At 35.2% G+C, this 20,900-nt stretch overlaps 1 protein-coding gene across 7 annotated transcripts in view; it reads left to right on the top strand.

Annotated features, from left to right (window-relative positions):
* SPAG16 (sperm associated antigen 16) overlaps window positions 1–20,900 on the top strand; it is a 1,027,170-nt gene that overhangs the window by 555,101 nt on the left and 451,169 nt on the right. For all 7 annotated transcript variants that reach the window (XM_070269235.1, XM_070269234.1, XM_070269236.1 and 4 more), the window contains one exon: window positions 1,676–1,819. In XM_070269235.1, coding sequence (XP_070125336.1) covers window positions 1,676–1,819 — 144 coding nt within the window. The remainder of the gene's footprint in view (window positions 1–1,675; window positions 1,820–20,900) is intronic.

Raw genomic sequence — 20,900 nt, forward strand, 5'->3', positions numbered from 1 at the left:
TAAAGAAGGTAATTTATCATCTAGTCCAGTGTGCATGTGTCTGCCAGGAAAGCTGTGAGCCAACATACATCATACTCAGCAGCTTCAAGGATTTGGTTTGCCTTCTTATGTGTATTTGAATATAGAATTCATTTCAATCTGACATTTTTTACCTCTCGTCATATTTTTCTTCTAATTAAGTTCTATAAATGTATCCTCTACGCAGTTTGAGCTGTAATAAATTCCTTTCCTGAATTGGCCTTCTGAAAGTCACAAACCAACATTATGATGAATTGCAAAATGAATAATTTCCCTTCTACTGTGTTTATTTTGAGCAGCAAAAGGCTGGAGAAAAATGAAACAGTGCTTCACTAGGAAGAAGGCCCTGCTCATAGTGTTTACGTGCCTGTGAGTTGAATGTTTCCAACATTGATTACCTCAGCACATTTCCAAAACTGTATACATCTAATAGAAGGACATGATTTTGCAGCTCCAAATTTTAAGTTTAATGGTATTACTGGAAGGGATCCATAACGAGAAAAGATATGCTCTCATGTAAGCCCTGGAGTTAGCCATGTGGATATGAACTGAGACCATGATTTCTTTGGGAAACTGATTTCCTAAAATCTATATTGCAGAAGAAAGTAACAAGGTCATTCATAGAATAGACTGTGGGAGAAATGAATGCGTATTTTTAAAAATTATTTTTGTTTCATTTCGCTACATAGGCAAGTAAATGCATTCTGTCTTTGTTTTGAGATGGCTATGTTGAAACTGAATAATTTGTTGCTAATATTTAGGCTGGTGTTTTAATAGATGCTTAACGTTGGGCACATTGTTCCTGTTACATTATCAGGCATAGATGAAACTCTATGTAAAATAAGATTAAAGCATTGCCATAGATAAAATATCAGGCATTAACCTTGTAAACTTTTGATTTTAGGATGGTTTAACTCCATATTTAAATAGCCACAATGATCATAGCCCGGTTCAAATAATACTGCTTAATGTGTTAATCATTAATTTTACATACTTTTCTCTCATTTCCCTCTATGCCTTTACAGAATGGGAATTGCCTTTTGCATCCTGAATTCATTACCGTAATTTGTGTACTGTGCATTGACTGAAGCAAAGTTAAGTGGCATATTAGCACAGAATTTGAGCTCCTCTGCTTTGTGTAGATAGTGGGCCATGGAGTTAATGTTTCATTTATAGTATTTATTATAGAATTATGATAATATGGTTATGATTCATGATCTTTTCCTGGATAATGCCTGATTTAAGATATACTATAGTCTGAAAAGCATTTTGATTTTCTATGATAAGCATGGTTACTGGTCCAAACATCCTAACACCAAATTATCATTGGCATAAATTTCCTCCCTGGAAGAAAAACCAGAATTATTGTTTTCAGACCAAAATTAGACATAAGCATTCACCTAAACCAACCATCTCATTTTGCAAATGAGGAATTTGAGATCCAGTGAAGTTAACTAGATTGATGGAGATCAGAAAGCCATAAGCATTAGAGTATAGCCAGGACGTGGAACCAGCTCTTCTGCCTTCTGAGCCAGCACTCTATGAGCTGTTCTGCCTTGCTGAAAGAGGATGATCACTGCCATTTCATTTATTCACAATGTGAAACCTTTCACTGTTATCTTTCCATGACTCTCTTTTCTTCTCTCTCTCTGTACAGCATCATTGTGCACCCCCGCAGAGACATCTTAGTCTCCTGTGGGGAGGATCGCCTCTGGAAGGTGGTGGGGCTCCCCAAAGGCAACGTGCTTCTCACAGGATTTGGCCACACCGACTGGCTTTCCAACTGCTGCTTCCATCCCAGGTCAGTACGCACAGCTCCCTGAACCAGCCTCATCTCTCCAGGAATGCATTTGTTTACTCTTTCTTCACTCTGTTGGATTATTTTTTTTAAACCACTTTACTGAAGTATGAATAACATACAAACAACAGTACATGTTTAATGTATACAACTCTATAGGTTTGGAGATAAGTATACATCTTTGAAACCGTCACCACAATCTACACTGTAAACATCTATCATCTCTAAAAATTTCTGCCCACCCACTTTATTTATTATTATGATGATGAGAAAAACACTTATAAGATCTACCTTCTTAGCAAAATTTTAAGCATATAATACAGTATTGTTAACTATAGGCTCTATGGTGTGCAGTAGATCTCTGGGGCTTACCTTGTATAAATGAAACTTTGTACTTTGCTGGCTTTAATGACACTTTTCTCTCTGCAACCCCACACCCTCCACTGAATTTTGAAATATGTAGATAAATGCTCCTTTGGCTTTCATTATATCGACTTTAGATTGACTGCTTTTGATATTTCGTACACGTAAAACTTAGTCCACGTGCTGATGCATTTAACAAGAATAATAAGCTTCCCAAGACAAGCATTATTAATGCTCCTTGTACTCACAAGTCTGACAAGGCACACGGATTGCTAGTCAATAATGCATGCCGGTGTTTACCTTGCCTCGTTAAGCTTGCAGGTTTTCCTTTTAGAATTAAGTTATCTACCAAAAAGGATCGGAAGGCAGTGATCAATTTCTTTAAAAATTCAGTGACACTCAAGATATTAAAGAGAACAAAGCAGAACTGAAAGCATTGAGCCTTGCCATTTTCAGAATTCACTGAATTTCTGTACCCTAAAGGCCAAGGGCATAGAAGGAAAGATATTGTTAAACATACAGATACATTATTTCTGGTGGCAGAAAGCTTGGCCCACAGTTGCTTGTGGTCCACTCCTACCCCCTATCCAATTGTCTTCCCTTGTTCATCATTACACTTAACATCTGTAAACAGTCTTGCATGTGGCTCTTTCTAACACTCCTGTTCTAATTACTCCCGGAGACTCAGAGTTCTTAGCGCAATTTCTAAACAATTCCATTGGGAAATTTTGTTCTTAGGAGGACTCTATTGATTTATTTTCATAAAACTTTTTTTTTAACCATCTTTGTCTTATCATTGGTATGAATGTCCATGAAGTTAGATTGAAATAAAAATCAAATAAATTGTTCAGAAATTTATAAGTTAATGACAAGAATGAACTAGATTTCCTTTAATTTTTGAAAATCTTCTCAAAGTATAATTCATCTTTAGTACTAGATGTTTGAACTTAATTTTTGAAGATGCAGTGCGCTCCACCGTATCTGGTATGCGGATAAACAGAGCCGCACCATCTCTCACCTCTTAGGAACATAAAGCTCATCTTGCAGAGACAACACAATTAGAAGTCTAGTCTATCACTTGTGTAGCTGTTGGGCATACTAACCACATTTCCATAACGCCCTGTTACCATGACAGCCGGTGACTCAGAGATTTTCTCATTAGTGCTTGACCAGCACAGGGTCCTTTTAATAGATCTTCTTGTTTTCCCACTCAATTACTGAAATTAAAATGAGGTGAAATACATCATTATTCACTCATAATCTGAATTTACATTCAGTACTTTCTTTGGCAGACTTGTAGTAAAATGCAGCTACAAGGTTTGCTTTTTTCTACTGCATGGAATAAAACTAATGGGAGAAAATACATTTAACCATAAGTGTTTTTAAGTGAGAGATACTGAATAGCAAATGTCCTTTTGGTAGAATTGATGAAAAATAATAAATGATTATTAGAAGCAACACCAAAACCCTTTTTTTTATTGGGGATAGAGATCAATTCCGAAAGAGTTTATATTTCAGATTTCAAACATTTTATAATGCTTAATGTTTATAATGCTAAATCAACACTGAAGATTATATACATATAATATATATACATATATAATGTTTATGTCTTAAAAGTTGTTGAAATTCATGCTTTCTGAAATTTAAATTTGTAACAATTGATTTTTATTTTGGCTTAGGTAGCTGGGCCACCAAAAAAAATAGTTTATTGCTGAAGATAATATTTTTCTTATCTCTCTATATACCCATCTATAATTAAAAAAATCAAACATAAAATGAATTTGATTCAAATATGATAATTTAATATGTAGTTGCATGTTTGGTTAATGAATGCAATCATAGTCTTTATCAGAGACCAACTTTGTGATCAGCTTGATTCCGCTCGCTAAGAAGAGGTCCAGAGTGGACACACGATACACTGACACCTGCCTTATTCCAATGCTCTTGGCATAGAAAAATAAACTCATACATTTTCTTTATTTTATATTTAGTTGTTCCTAGTTGAGTATTTTCTGTAACTTCTGGTTGCATATATTCCTGATTGCTATGACATTCAAGCCACTGTCTCTTCTGCCACAATGACATAACCCAGATTCCTTTTGGGGATCAATCCTACTTGATACTTGTCCACTGAGAAAAAATCACTGAATGTAAACAGCAGATATTTATTTGGGAAATTAGAATTGCAAGTTGGGAGACACAGATTCAGGCAGAAACCCAAAAATCTTCCTTCTCTGAAGAAGACAAAGGAGGCAAAGGTTTATAAAGGCAAAAAGAGATAAGTTACATGGGTGTTTTGCAAAATTTCTAATTGGTGCTAGCAGCAACTGTTACTTCTTGGCTATGTGTGATTGGTTGCTAAGGCCATCTCTAAGGCAAAAAGTTCATATCTATGGGAGTAAGCATATTTCTTGAAAGAAGCTCAAGATGACAGCAGTGAAGCACAGTTGAAAAGTTCCATTTCATCTGACCAGAGACGTGGTGTGCATGCATAGCCCCATTTCCTCAATGGCCTCCCAGCTCCATTTTAGAAACCTTGACATATGTTACTCCATTTTGTCATCACTGGCCACATATGACAGTCGTGCATCCTGCATGACCCAAATCAGCTTCCACTGTCCTACTTCTGTTGCCATACCAGACATCTTCAAAATATAAAAACAAACACAACAGGCATAATAATATTAAAACTAGGCAAAGGAGGATTGACAGGTAAAAAGTAAACTGAGAGGATAACTATCACTTGAGGATTCAGGCAGTATGATGTTGAAATATAGAAAACAAAAGATTTTATAAATACAAGAAGATTCTGACAAAACCATAGTCATCAGAATCAAAGACTTCAAAGTATCTCAGTGTTTAATCTGTCAAGTAAACAAAGTCACAATGGAATTACAGGAATTAATAAAATAGTAAGTGTATTTAACAGTATATATTGAACTTTGTACTTTATGAAGAGAGAATATAGATTCTTTGAAATCGTTTATTCTTGTATTTTTTTAAATGTACAGATCTTACAACAAAAATTTAGCATAAATGAATTCTTCAGAATAGCAATTATACAAACCATTATTTGTGAGCAAAATTCAATAATAAAAGAAAATGATAATAAATCAATAACCAAAACATACTAAAATCTGAATTATTAAAAAGTAAATAAATGAATATTGAGTCAAAGAGGAACTATAAACTGTTATTACTTAAACTGTCACAACCACAATACTTATCAAACCTATGAGGCATAACCAAAGCTATATACAGAGTAAAATTCATAACTTTAAATGTTTTATTATCAAACAAAAAGCAAATAAATCAATTATGAATTAAAAAGTACAGCTGGTGGAGAAAATATAGAAAAGCAAAAATTAATAAATGAAAAGCAGAAATTAATAAATTAGGATAAAAAGAGTAAACATATATTTTAATCCAGAAGTTTTTTTTTCAAGAAAAAATAGTAAAACAAGGAACTATAATAAAATAAATATATATCTCAAAAACTTCCTGGAAAAATAAAAGTGAGGAAACAGGAATACAAATCTTAGTAATTTTCAAGGAGTTAAACCCTCATAAACAGAGACTAAAAGATGTGTATGTTTGGAATTTTTGATAAAATAATAGATTTCTATGAATGTAAACATTACTAATACAGAATCAAGATGGAACAGAAACCCAGAATGGATTAATAAGAGTGCAAAAAACTGATTTATTGGAGTTCTACCTTGAATTTTGATCTTGAGCAGTTTTATGACTGAGTTTTAAAAACTTTGTTTTTAAAAAAAGAGAAATAAATCAGTTAATTTTTAGGTTCATTGAATTTCCTGAGGATAAGGAAAATAAAAAAGAAATTTTACTACTGGTTTTACAAATATACCATAAACATAATCTTAAGCTGAACAAATGTAGTACCCTCACCACAACTATAGTCCATTTCATAATAATAGACGCAAACTTTGAAAGAGAATGTAGAAAATGGAATTCAGTTGTATGCTTAAAGAAAGCGATGTACAATGACCAAGTAAGATTTGTGCTTGAAAAATGTGGAATACATAAGTGAGGCAAATATGAGAACATCATATTATAAATTATATTAATAGATGGATATTGAAAGTTACTTTAAAGTGACTGGATAAAAATCTAGCATCTATGCTTAAGACATATACGTTTGCAAATATTGTTAAGCCCCATGCTTTGGAATTGACGTGGAGAATGGATTTTTGGAACAGCTGGGAACTAAGAAGATCTGGCAGATGACTGTAGAATCTGGCTGCCATGGAGTTAGACGGGTCAAAAAGGAATGGGTGCTTACAGGGAATAGGGCAAAGTGGGGAGCATAAAACCAAACAGGCAAAAATACCTAAAATTGCTGTAGGCGCAAGGCCCGATGTTGAAGATCTCACAGATCTATGTAAGCCTTGTTACTTCTCCAGCTAGTATTTATTCTCAATAAATGTAGCCACATTTTTTTCTTTTCCTTAATGATAATGATTACTTTTTACTAAGACATTTTCAACACTGACATTTTCTAACATTTATAACTCAAAAAAGAAAATGTATATGAAAAACTTTTAACTATAAACATTATACACATATTATACAGACAATACAAACTGAAGGCGTTTAAAAACTCTTACTACAAAATCGTCAGTCTCCCCAAGGCTGTGTTGTTTCAAAACAACATTATACACACAACTTATCATTGTCATCTTTAGTTCACAGTAGAATTGGTTTTCTTTGTATCCAAGTTTTGAAGTTCCTTAGTAGGATTTACACATCAAGACACTTCGTAGGGATGGTATGGGTAACTCTAGTCACTGTAGAACTGGCTATTATTGCATATTTACCTCTAGATGGTGATTATACATTGGTAAGTAGAGAGCATCCTTTGCATTACTGGGTAGACTGATGATCTAGCTGTTGAAGCTGATTCATCAGTAGCTGAAAACAATGAGTGGAGACTGCAGAGGATGTGCATTGGCGCTGCCTTTGCACAATGGAAAGAGCGAAATGTACAATGCCAATTACTCTTTAAAATAGTCTTTTTCGGTTTGTTTTTTTGAGGCCTATAAGGCATGCAGTGTTTGACCTCTTATATCCACCGGGATGTTTTACATTTGCTGGTCCGTTTAGACTAGCTTTGGGCAACTGGAACACAGTTTTGCATATCAATCTCCAGATTAATATTAATAGATCAATAAAACACATACTACATCCCTTAATAATATATTATTTGGTCTTTACCTATACCAGGGAACTGCTCAATGACAGTAGCATAGGTTTGAAAGTAAACACGTGTCCAGCTCTCTGATGCTTGGGACTGCATTTTCTTTTGTCTGACCACAGCTTATTATGTGAAACAGCATGTATTTTCCCAAATATCTCTGTAAAATGAAAGTAGTTGGGATTAGTGGTTTAAGCAATTTCATAGTGCTGCATTTTTTTCCTGAGGTCACTGCCTGAGGCAGAAATAGAGCTGACAGCATCCTGTTAAACATAACTTCAACTCTTATTAGCTGATTTAAGAATTCTGAATAAATTGGCCCCTACAAAATCCCCCATACTCTCTTCCCTGTACAAGCTACCTATTCACGTATTTATATAGGACCTAAAACCATAGTATGAAAGCTCCTTTACAAGTGTATCATTTAGTTATTTAAAAAAACCAGAAGCATGGATAACCTTTTTATTTGCTATAAGCATAAAACCAAGAGTTCAACTTCAAAATATAATGAAGAGATCGATGCACCATTTCCCTAAGATTGTGACATCTTGCTTCTTCCTGAGCTTCAGAAGGAGATGCTCTCATAATCTGGAAACCTCAGTGCATTTTTACCAAGATAATTTTAGATAGACCTGTTCAATAATAGTCTTCTACTTTATATTCTTTGAAGAGGTGTACGTTACACTTCTGTTCTTAATATAGTTTGCCACCTTTATGTGAAGGGGCCAAGTCTTGAGAGTAACAGCATAGGTATTTTTTTGGTCTAATTCTAAAATAATATATGATGATCTTAGAGAAATGTGTTGGGAAAATAAATATTTCCCATAGTCTCTTCTCAGTGAAAACTTGGGGAGACTGCCCAACGATAGTCTTTGGGCAAGTGGCAGGATCTGGTTCTACATAAGAAGCGCCTTCTAAAGTCAGACTTGTTTTCGAGTGTGGGTGTGACAAAGAACCAGCAATGGCATTTTATTCAATCTCTGACAGCCTCAGTTGCTCATTTGAAAATGGGGATAACCTACTTCATAAGGTTTTCATGAAGGTTGAGTGAGAAAATCTATGTAAAACATTTAGCAGTCCTAGGCTCAGAGTGACCATATGGTAACAGTAACATTGTTGGTATTGTTTGGCAGATTCTAGCCTAGATCTTGTTTTCTCTGAAACCAGTATGGCTCCAGGTCTATTGGCCTCTCTCCTTATTTTTAGCAGGAAAAAAAATCTGAGGAATACTATTGGCTCAACACGGACGGAGTCTGTATCTTATTCATCTTTGTATCTCTGAGATACAGCATATCAATTGAAACATTATAGGAAATCAATAAATATTTATTTAATTAAAATGAACAGAATTAAAGATGCTAGACCAAGAATGTGGCCACTTTGTGTCATAATCCTAGCAATATCATGTGATTATAGGGATATACTCACAAACATACGCATACATACACAATCACATGCACCACTTGTTACTACTGAGATCACTTTATCGAAGGAACCCAAAACCTAATATTAGTCCTTCATTTGACATAAAACCCCTAAATTAAAAAATCTCTGAATAATACTACAATGAGAATAAATTTCAGTCAAAACCCAATCCTAAGGAGAAGCACTTCCAGATTGGCAGAATAAGAATATTAAAAAATCTACTCCTTCATAAAAGCAGAGAGAACACTGGCAAAAATGGTCAAAGTCAACTTTTTCAGAACTCTAGAACTTAACCAAGGGCTGCGTTAATCCAAGGAGCATTTATTCAAGAAAAATTGCTGAATCTGAGTAAGAACAGTGAGATTTTTCACATTTTATCTTACCCCATTTCCATCCCTTTCTCCCCAACTCTGCAGTAGCCTTGAAAACCAACTGCCTCACAATCATGGTAGTTGTGAAAACTAGTATCAGTAGTAGAGGCAGAAAACAAGTTTGGAGATCCCCACAGGGGCCCATTCTTGGAGAAATATCACTATTTGAACTTTTTGGAAGCCCCCTGGAAATTCCCATTTTCTGGGCTTTTTTTTATTTGACCTGGGTCAGGGCTTACTCTGTATGAATGATTTGCCAGGGCATTTATAGCAAACAATTAGCAGTAAGTGTTTAATATTGCAGCTGCCTGGGCCACCATAACAGGGAAACAAGAGGTTGACCAACTTTTTAAACAAAAAGGCTGGAGAAATAAATGTTTGTAGGAGTCTTGGAAACACTGTCATATTCCAAGGAATATCAAAGAGCGTGTACATTTGGGGGGTTTTTTGCATGCCCAGGAAAGACTTGTGAAAGGGCCTAATTACTGACCTCTGGCTGACCTTAAGAACTTGTGCAAGCAGGAAGTTAAGGCTAAGGCAGAGTTTTAAACTTTCAGAGTGTTGACAATGCGCCCCAACATGCAGGCAGAGCCACTAGCCAAAGACTGGATGGCTTATTGCTTCAAGGCATTTAATCATTACCTGTCCAATCATTAGTTAACCACTAAGCTAAACAAGCAGACATCTGTGACCACACACAACAAAGCATGTAGACTTTATCAAATTACTTCAGAAAAGTCACTAAAACAGACAAACAACAAAAATAAACAGCAGCAACAATAAACCCTGAGGAGGAGGAAATTTGATTTCCAGAGTTTCCACATCATATTGTTTAAAATATCAGGATTTTGACAATGACAAAAAATAGAAAACATGAAAAGAAGCAGGACAATGTACAGAGCCTGTGAATATGTTATGTTACATAACAAGGTGGAATTAAAATCATAGATGGAATTAAGATTTCTAATCAGCTTAAGATAAGGAGATTTAAGATAAAGAGATTATCCTGGATTATCTGGGTGGGCCCAATGTAATCCTAAATCTTTAAGCTTGGAAGAGGAAGGCTAAAGGCTCAGGGTAAGAGTGATGTGATGTGAGAAAGGGACTCTCCCCTTGAGACACCAGAAGGAACCAGCTCTTTTGACATCTTGACTTCAGCCAAGTGAAACTGATTTCCAAGTTCTGGACTCTAGAATTGGAAAATAATAAATTTGTGTTATTTAATGCCATTAAGTACAAAAGTCTTGCACTACTATTGTTAAATTACTTCCTAACCATTCTATTCTTTTTGGTGCTACTTTTCAGATGATTCAATTCTAGGGTATAGAAATATAGGTGATTTTTGTGTATTGATCTTGTATGAATATACACCCTCATTTATTAATTTGAATATTTTTAGTAGATTTCTTATAATTTTGTATATACGAGATCATGTTCTCTGCAAAGATAATTTTCTTTTTCCTTTTTTTTCTCAATATGGATGACTTTTATTTCTTTTTCTTATCTAATTGTTGGTAAAACCTCTAGTATGGTGTTGAATAGGTGTGGCAAGAGCAGATGTCCTTGTCTTATTTTCTGATCGCAGAGGGAAAGTGTTCCATCTTTCACCATTCGTGTGATCTCAGTTGTGAGTTTACTGTAGATGCCTTTCTTGGGTTGAGGAAGTTCCCTTCTATTGTCAATTTGTTGAGTGTGTTTATCATGAGAGGGTATTGGATTTTATTAAATGCTTTTGGTGTAAGTGTTAAGATGCTCATGTAGTTTTCATTCTTTATTCTATTCATATCATGTTTTACATCGATTGATTTTTATATGTTGAACCAACTTTGCATTTTTGGAATAAATGCTAGTTGGTCATGGTATATAACCCTTTTAATATGTTGCTCAATTAACTTTGCTATTATTTTGTTGAGGATGTTTGAGTGTATATTCATAAGAGATGTATGTCTGTAATTTTCTTGTGATGTCTTTGGTTTTGGAATCAGGACAATACTGGCCTCACAGAATGAGTTGGGAAGTATTCCCTCTACTTGCATGTTTCAGAAGAATTTGTGAAGGATTAGTGGTGTTAATTCTTCTTTAAAGATTTGGCAAAACTCTCCAGTGAAACCATCTGGTCCTGGGTTTTTCATTGTTGAAAGGTTTTGATTACTAATTCAATTTGAAGAATTTGTCCATTTCATTTAGGTTATCTAATTTGTTGCCATATTTATTGCCATGTTATTCATAGTTTCCTTTATAATCCTTTTTAATTCTATAAATTTGGTAGTCATGTCCCTCTGACATTCTTGATTTTAAAATTTTGAATCTTCTTTCTTTATATGTTGATCAATCTAGCTAAAGATTTGTCAATTTTGTTGCTCTTTTCAAAGAACCAATTTTTATTATTGATTTTCTATATTTTTTAATTATCTATTTTATTTATTTCTACTCTAATATTTACTATTTCTTTTCTTCTGCTTGCTTTGGATTTAGTTTTCTCCTTTTCTACTTTCTTAACATAGAAAGTTAGGTTAGCATTTGAGATCTTTATTCTTGTTTAATGTACCATTTACAGCTAGGAATTTCGTCTAAGGAATGCTATAGAAGCATTCCGTAAGTTTTGGTTTGCTTTGCTTCTATTCATTCATATCAAAGTATTTTCTGATTTTCCTTATAAAATTTCTTCTTTGACCCATTGGCTACTTAGGAATGTGCTGTTTGATTTCCACAAATTTGTGAATTTCCCAAATTTCTGTCACTGCTTTTTATTTTAATTGTAGTTAAAGAACATACTTTGTATGATTTAATTCTTTTAAATTTGCTGAGGCTTTTTTTACACACTGACATACTATCCTGATGAATGTTTGATGAACATGTGAATATATTTTGCTATTGTTGGGTGGGATCTTCTATAGATGTTCTGTTAGGTCTAGTTGGTTTATGGTGTTAGGTCTTATATTTCTTTATTGCTCTTCTGCCTTGTTATTTTATCCATTATTAAAAATGGGATATGGGTGTCCCCAAATATTATTGTTGAATTATTAAATTAATTCTGTTACTTTTTGCTTTATACATTTTGGATTTTATCTTAGTTTTTTAATACTAATGGAACAAATTACTACAAACATTGGCTTAAAACAGCAAAAATTCATTATCTTATAGCTCTGAAGGTCAGAAGTCAGAAGTCTCACTGGGCTTAACTGGATTGTACAATACTACAGCCACTTTGGAAAAGTAGGTTGACACTTCCTCAAAACGTTTAATACAGAGTTACCGTATAACCCAGCAATTCTACTCATAGGTTTACATCCAAGAAAATTAAATGCATATATCCACACAAAAATCTGTATACAAATGTCTATAGCAGTATTATTTGTGATAGCCAAAAAGTGAAAATAATCCAAATGTCCGTCAACTAATGAACAGAAAAATAAAATGTGGTATATCCATACAATGGAGTATTTTTTTCAGCAGTAAAAAGGAATGAACTACTGATAAATGCTGCAATATGAATTAATGTTGAAAACATGTTAAGTGGTTACTAGGGACTAGAAAGAGCAGAAAATGGGGAGTAACTAGTGAATATAAGTTCTTGTTGGGTGTGATGAAAGTGTGCTGAAATGAGATAGTGGTGATGGCTGCACAACTCAAGGAATATACTTAATACCATTGAATTTACGTATTAAATGGGTGAATTTTATGATGTTTATGAATTATATCTCAATAAAGCTCTATTTTAAAAACCACTCAAACGTTTATCTACAAATGGCATTTAGCAAAACCCTGACTGATGGTGTTGTAGGGGGATAAAGAAAGTCACTTGTGAAATTTTAAAGGGTTTAATATATATCCTTCTTATGAAAGTCCATCATTTCTATTTTTTAAATATTTTAATAAAACAAGTACTGTGTATTTTATAATTTTAAATTGATTAATATTTTGAACATCATTCTGGATGTAGGACACAATGAAATAATTTTTGTATACTATCCCCATCCAAACAGAAACCCCGTTTAGTCTCTGCAGTAATATATATATGTATATGTAATGTTCTATTTTAAGTTTGTACTATTTTATACTTACTTCCATGGTATATGAATGGCCATTATTTTCAATCCTGAATTTTAATATTTTTTCCCAAGATCTTGGATGTCTAATGAGTATGCCATTGATGTTTGAAACTGCAATTATTGGGGCTGTCCTGGTGCTATAGTGGTTAAGTTCATGTGCTCTGCTTCTGTAGCCCAGGGTTTGCAGTTTGGCATCCTGGGCATGGGCCTACGCACTGCTCACGAATCCATGCTGTGGTGGCATCCCACATACAAAAAACAGAGGAGGATTGGCACAGATGTTAGCTCAGGGACAACCTTCCTCAAGCAAAAAGAAGAAGCTTGATGATAGGTGTTAGCTCAGGGCCAATCTCCCTCATCATAAAAACCCACCAAAACCTGCAATTATTCATGAAACTCATCTCTTTTTGTATATTAGCTATTTGCATGTCTTCTTTTGGGAATAGGTTAACACTTTTTCTATTTTTTAAAACTTCTATTTATTTATAATAATCCTTTATTTGTTAAATATAATCATTTTATATTATGTAATATATAGAGTTCTCCCAAACTTACTTTTCAAATAAATGTTCACTAATGGAGTGGTTTGTTTGTTTGATAAATGTCTTTGCTTATAGTTTTTGTTGTTGTTATTGTTTGATATTAAATCTTTCCAAAAGTTTATGTAGTATTATCTACCAATCAATCATCTTTATAATGCTTTCTTTGCCCAAAGTTACATAAAAGCTTTTATTTCACCATTTACTCTTCTGTTTTATGGTTTTATTTTTTTTTAATTTCACCATTTAACCAACTTATTTTATTCTGAATATAATGAAGGAACATAGCTATTTTTCTTTCCATTAAGTACAACATGAAGTGTAAGTTTGAATTAAACTTCTTTTTTATTATCTATCTTTATTGTTGAGATTTATTTTGACATCAGATGTTTAAACAACTCTATGGTTAGTCAGTGATATCATTTACTGCTAGTATTTTTATACCAATATTCCCCATTCTTGAGTTCTTTTTTTGGTTCACTCCTAGTGATTATTGAATTCCCTTCAAACATGGATCCATAGTATTTCTTAATTCAATGATTCTGAAAAAAACCACATTTTTTTCATTTTGAGTAAAAACTGTTAAATCTAATCTTTGTTAAATCTAATCAAGGCATTTTTATTCATATTATTTTACTAATTAATTTTTCGGATCCATCTTTTTGTTTTCTCTTTTTGGCATTACTTGTAAACATACATGTTATTTCCCAAGTCTATCATCTGTTTTTATAAACCTCATCTAATTCGTCTCTTTGCCCTTCTCTCAGTTAGGGGCAAAGTTAAAAAATTGATTTTTTGCCTTACTAATTAACATTTATAAAATAATATTTATGTTTGGATTTTTTTCCCTTGCAGATTTTAATGTAATAATTGCATTTTCCATTACCACATGGGAGAGACCTGTAGTTATGGTTCTTTTAATTGTCTGTCAACAGTTAAGCCCCACATGTAACTCAGTTTAAGATTATTCCCCTGGAAAACTGAGAAGCAGCCTTCACTGCACTATTTTGTCTCCAGGTTCCAAGTTCACACCCATGTCTGTCACCTACCACTGCCAATATTGAGACCCACTCTCAAAGCGCTCTAATTAGACCCATACGAAAATAGCTTATTTCACGTCCTTAGAGCTGTCATTGTATGCAATCCTGCTCTTTTTACCAGATATCAAGATTTGATTCCAGTCTGACTGATTGCGTGGCAGGCTAATATGCAGTTTCCACATATATAATATATGTAGTTCAGGGATTCATACTTGGCAGGCTTGACAGAATACGGTAGTTCCCATCCACATTTTTTTTCTTTTCCAACTTGGGATACAAGAGTGAGATAGCTTGGAAGGCACATTCTTGAGCCAGCCTGAGCTCCCCTGAGTCTTCAGCTAGCTTTGATACATGTTCAGGAAATTGTGACACTTGCCTTATCTGACCAAGCTAAGAAGGTGCCCACAGCCTTCTGGATGGGTGGGCCTCACATGGTACTTATCCAATTAGCTGAAAACATTTGAACATGTGGAACTGATACATTCAACATAACAAAATACATATTCAATGTATACAGAAATTATAGTTTCCAATTCCTTCCCTGAGTGGGGTTTATCATCCTGTATCCCCTCTTTACAAATGCCCCTATCCTCCAATCCACTACCTGATCCTCATTTCCAATTTTTCCTACCTCACTACGACTTTCTCTAACTTCATAGATGCTAAATTGTTTAATGCTAAGTTGTCTTGAACATTGTGGAAATATGATTCAGCAGTTTTCTAATTTTTTTTCTCCTTTCTTTGTCAGTGAATAGATTTCAGAGAAAGCTGTTTTCTTTGATTCCTTAAAATTGTTTCCTTCTTCTGACTTTTCATGTCATTTCAAGGATCTCGTGATTTAAGGGAAAAAATGAGATAAAGAAGAAATAACTTAATTGGAAACTTGTCGAAGTGTGCTGACTTCTTACTTATTTTATATTCCCCTTTCAGAAAGAAGCCTTCAGGCTGCATGAGCTGTCTGCTTCTCTTAGTCCTTTACCAAAAAGGAAGGACTACTTCTGAGGTTTTGTGACCCATTCAAATCAGAGGGAGCTCCCACTGGGTATTCTGCTTATAATTTAGACACTTGTTCCAGGAACACACCCTTTGCTGCAATGATCTGTTATGACAACTAGTCCCATAAATTCCCCTCTGTTCTCTAAGGGGTTTTCCAGGCTCTTTTTCTGAGTGCTTCTTAATGCTACTGTTTTTTTCCGAAAGGGAAACTGCAAAACAGACCTTTATGCATTCTTCCAATCAATTTGGTGCGTGGTATACTCAGCAGACTTTCCTTGAAATCTTGGGCATTTGATGGCAAGTTTCCTAGTTTTCAGGCTTAGAGCATGCTGTCCCTTGTTTTCATCTTTTCCTGGTCATTCTTATAAACTCTGTGTGTGGGAAGTTAGAAGCCTGGGCCTATGTCATCATCTTACTCAGAAGCCCATATTTGTTTTTAATAGATGATTAAAATTGACCTTTAGGGTCACTTTCATTCTTGAGTTTTTATATAAGCAAATTTTGCCCTTGGACTATTTCCGTAGGCAGGAAGTCTTTAGGTCAAATAGATGCTGTCAAAATAATGACTCCAGGAACTGTTAAATGTCATGAGCAACTAACATTTTGCCTCTAGTTAAACCAAAAATCATTCAGCTGTATCTAAGCTGTAAAGAAATATTAGCCTGTGTGACCTAACCTTGCCGATCGATGGCCTGATTAAATTACAGAGGAAAGCTTGGCCAGTTACTGCAGTTTTTAGAAAATTTTGTTGCTTCACAAATATTAGTAAAGCTCACAGCTCTCCCCTCAGAAAGGCATTTTAATATATACAAAAGCCTTCTAGTTGAGAGGGTGTAACACCTTGAAAGACAACATCAAATCTTCAGATCAAGAGTTGTCATTCTGATTCTACAACATGCTTTGAGGTAAATGTGCGCCAGAGCCGTATCCATATGGGCAAACTGGCTCATGGCATGGCTGTTCCACTCATTTTCAACTCTCTTTCTGAGACTACATCAAATGCTCAGCATGGGCAATCATAGAGTGATAATAGCCATTATAAAGACAGTGAGATGACAGCAGCAGGTTTTCAAACATAACTATTGTTACTGATAAATAGTGAACAATATAAAAGTATTAATAACATAGTAAATATACCATTGTTTTAATTTTCTTAGCATCCTTGTCAGAGAGGATCAAACATTTTTCTTAAATACGTTTCATTCACCGATGAAAAACAATGACAAAGACTAAAGCAAATCATAACTTATGAAGGACTAACTAGAAAAAGGTAAAGCTTAAGGCAGAACAACCAGGTAGACTACTGCAATAGTCCAGGTGAAAATGTGCAAGACTTACCAACCTTTTTCAATCTGGATTCCTCAAGGGAATTAAGCCCTAGAGAAAATTATTTGAGTGACACTCTCAATTATCCAATTCTGGATATACAGGAGATAAGTTAATGTGTTACATTCAGTGGGTGCATTAGGATGTTAAGGCTTAATTCTCTTGCAAGAGCCCTGATTGAGAAGGTCCAGCCAAGGCCCAGTGAGTAGTGACAGAAAAAACAATGACTTATAAAGACGTATAAGAGATGGACTCAATAAGAATAACTCTCCTATTGGAATTGGGAAAGATTGAGAATTAATATGGTCTCAGGTTTTTAACTTGAAAAACCAGATTTCTGAAATAAGGAATGTAAGTAAAGGAATACATTTGTGGAAAATTTTATAACTTTCTTTTGGGTGTATTGCGTTGAAATGTGTGTGGGACATTCAGGTAAAGATATTTAGTACGTGAATCTGAGTTTCAGGAGAGGGATTTGAGCTAGCATATGAGTTATCTACCGCCACAGTAATGTTGCGTGATAAACCACCTCAAATATTTTTAGCTTAATACAAGAACTATTTATTCACCTCTTAATTTGGTAGGTCAGGAGTAGAGATTGGGCTTATCTGGGCAGATCTTCTCTCTCAGCTGAGTTCCTTGGTAGTTCTGTTTTCAGGCCAAGTCAGCTGGGTGGCTAAGCTTCTGGTGATGTCAGCTGGAGTGCCTTCAGAATCTTCCTCTTGTCTCATCCCCTACATGCTTCTCACCTTGCTCCCACAGGCTAGGCTGAGTGTGTTCTCACAGAGAGCCTAGATACAAGGACAAGCAAACCTAACTATGCAGGAAAACCAACAGATATGTACATGTTCTTTTGAGGATTAAGCTTGAACTGGCACTACATCGTTTCCTTCTCATTCTATTGGCCAAAGCCCAGAGTGAGAGAGGGTGGAAACTGTGAAGTTATAGGATCAAGGGCTCAGATACGGGAAGAGGAGAATTGAAATCATTTTTGCATTCTATCATTTCATGCAGATGGGATGACCATGCATTCAGGTTTGCCCAGAAAAGTCCCTGTTTATTCCTGTTATCTTTATACAACTATTAATAGCAACCCACTCTTACTCTAAAAGTTGTTCCAATTCGAGTGACAAATTATATGTGAGTCGTACATTTAGGAGGGGTTTGAATAGGAATATATGAATTGAATGAGGCAGAATGTGTGAAGTGAGCAGAAGAGATGACTTAAGATTAGAGTCCATGAAGGAGGTTGCAGGGAGCAGGAGATGAGCCAGGGCAGAATGGATCTGAGGAAGCCAGAGAGAGGAGATGCTTGATAGAGGGCTAAATGACAAGGTCAACACCACCAGCGCATGGAATGGTGGTGAGTAAGATATAGAATGAATGGTGGTGCATAAGACATGGAATGAATAGGTCTATTGCATTTGACAACAAAGAGTGTTTGGTGGACGTAGACAAGATTTCAGAAGAGTGGTTGCAGTGAATTAAAGAGTCAATCCTTGTTCTTGCTCTCTTGTTGATTTAACATTGAAACTTTTTATTTGATTCTTTGGGGATCTAGATTTAAAACAAAAGGGACTGTGCTCTGAGGAATGAGGTCCCTTAAATGCTAACATCCGAAGGGTTTGAAGACTAAATACCACCTCCAGACTAAAAACAAATGTGCAGGAGCCAAGGCCTATAGCTCACATTTCTTCCCTATCCATCATTTTTGACATTAAGTAAAAATCATCTGATGCCTATTCATTAGGAATTATTTTAATTTTATTTTATTATGACTGTAAATTCATTTTTCTCCGTGTATTTGATGTCTTTTATTGACATAAAACTCAAGAAGACCTATTGTAGTTGTTTTCAATATTAACGAGAACATTATTTTGAAACATTTGGGAAGCAATGATATCTCAGCCTGATCTAAAATCTTACTGAGCATAGTAAACAAGACAGCTTTAAGGCTTGTGAAGATATTTTTGACAATTGTCCTAACTTGGATGAGGCAAATAAGAAAATACCAACTTTCCCAGCAGAGAGTTTACTTTGAAAGCTTTGCAGATTTTACATTGTGTACAAGTTTCCAATTACAAGCAAGAGCAGCCTTAATGGCAGTAAATGACAATGAAGTTTTTGAATAACAAAACCCACATCTGAAATGTAGGAATAGAGCTTTGGTAACTTGAAACTTCAGGGATAACTAATTGGTTAACACATAAAAGGGTAGAAAATGTGCCTAGTGTTGACTTTGTAACAAAAGAGAAAAAGAGAAAAAAGAAAGAGAAGGAACCCACCATCTTCATGTAGTTGAAGGCTTTTCTTGGCTGCTACTTACACTTTGCAAACTTATTTTGTCTGAGTGGACATCAAATTCCCTTTGGGATTCTCAATTTCATTTATTTTATCAATAAAAAGAGCCTTCTCGTGGAGAAAGGAATAAATCACATATAAATGAAATACAAGAGATTACACGGGAGCTGAGCTTTTACCTTGACTAATCCAATAGCTTTGGCCAAATATCTCAATGTCAAAAGCATTATAAGTATTCTACAAGGTATGTCTGGCAAAGAGAGATCGATAGCAAAGTATTGGATTTGATTAAAATGTTTACTTTTCCCCTCCACCCTCCCCCTTCCTGAGCTAAATAGCCCTTTCCCATACTAATCTGATCTTTGTTATGGTTATTGGCTGGCTTTGTTCCTTGTCATAATGCCATGTGCCTTAGAACTCACTTCTGAATTGCGGACTTTCCTGCCTCCCAATAATTTCAATATTGGGGTTCATGTTCTCTTGTCATGCTACGTGTCACTGAACTTGTTAACAGACTTCAAAGAGATTTTACAAACCCCTTTTATACAAATGACTTTGCTTCTGACATCTTATAAGGCATTTTATAATTCTTACAGAAGAGAAAGCATGCTTAGCAAGATAATTCTGCCCAAGTTTGCTCAATTCAGCTACCATCAAATCTTTTCAATCATTTTGCTCATCAAAGGTCCTTAGACATCATGGAAAATTCCAGAAAACTGATTATGATATTTACCTAGTACCTCCGGGCTTTTACATAGTCTATTCTTTCTGTCTGGAATGTCCTCCAAACTCTCCCTCCACTTGTCCTTTACATAGCAAACTCTTAATCTACCTTCAGGGGTAAGTGTCTTGTCAGTTTGGTTTTACAATAACAAATTACCATGGATGGAATAACTTAAACAACAAATATTTCTCACTGTTCTGGAGGCTGGGAAGTCCAAGATCAAGGTGCTGGTAGGTGAGGTCCCTGGTGGGAGCCTGCTTCCCGGTTTGCAGATGACTGTCTTCCCATTGTATCCTTAGAGTGGAGGGCGGAGAAAGGAAGAAAGCTCTCTAGTGTCCCTTTTTATAAAGGCACTAATGCCATCGTGAGGCCTCCAACCTCAGGCCCTAATTACCTCCCAAAGGCCCCATCTCCAAACACTATCACAGTGGGGATTCGGGTTGAACATAGGAATTTTGGGGGGACACAAATATTCAGTCCATAGCAAGGAGCTTTCAAAGTCCCTTTTTCTTTTTTTTAATTCTCTTGTGTCTCTTCCTGTATTCTTTTTTTCTTTGCCCCCTTTTTCTTCTCCTCAAAGTCCCCTTGTACTTAGTTGTAGATTCTAGTTGTGAGTGCCTCTGGTTGTGCTATGTGGGACGCCGCCTGAGCATGGCCTGATAAGAAGTGCCATGTCGACGCCCAGGATCCGAACTAGCGTGAACTTAACCACTCGGCCACGGGGCC

This window comes from Equus caballus, chromosome 6 (genome assembly GCF_041296265.1).
Source record: "Equus caballus isolate H_3958 breed thoroughbred chromosome 6, TB-T2T, whole genome shotgun sequence".
NCBI classification, from domain to species: domain Eukaryota; kingdom Metazoa; phylum Chordata; class Mammalia; order Perissodactyla; family Equidae; genus Equus; species Equus caballus.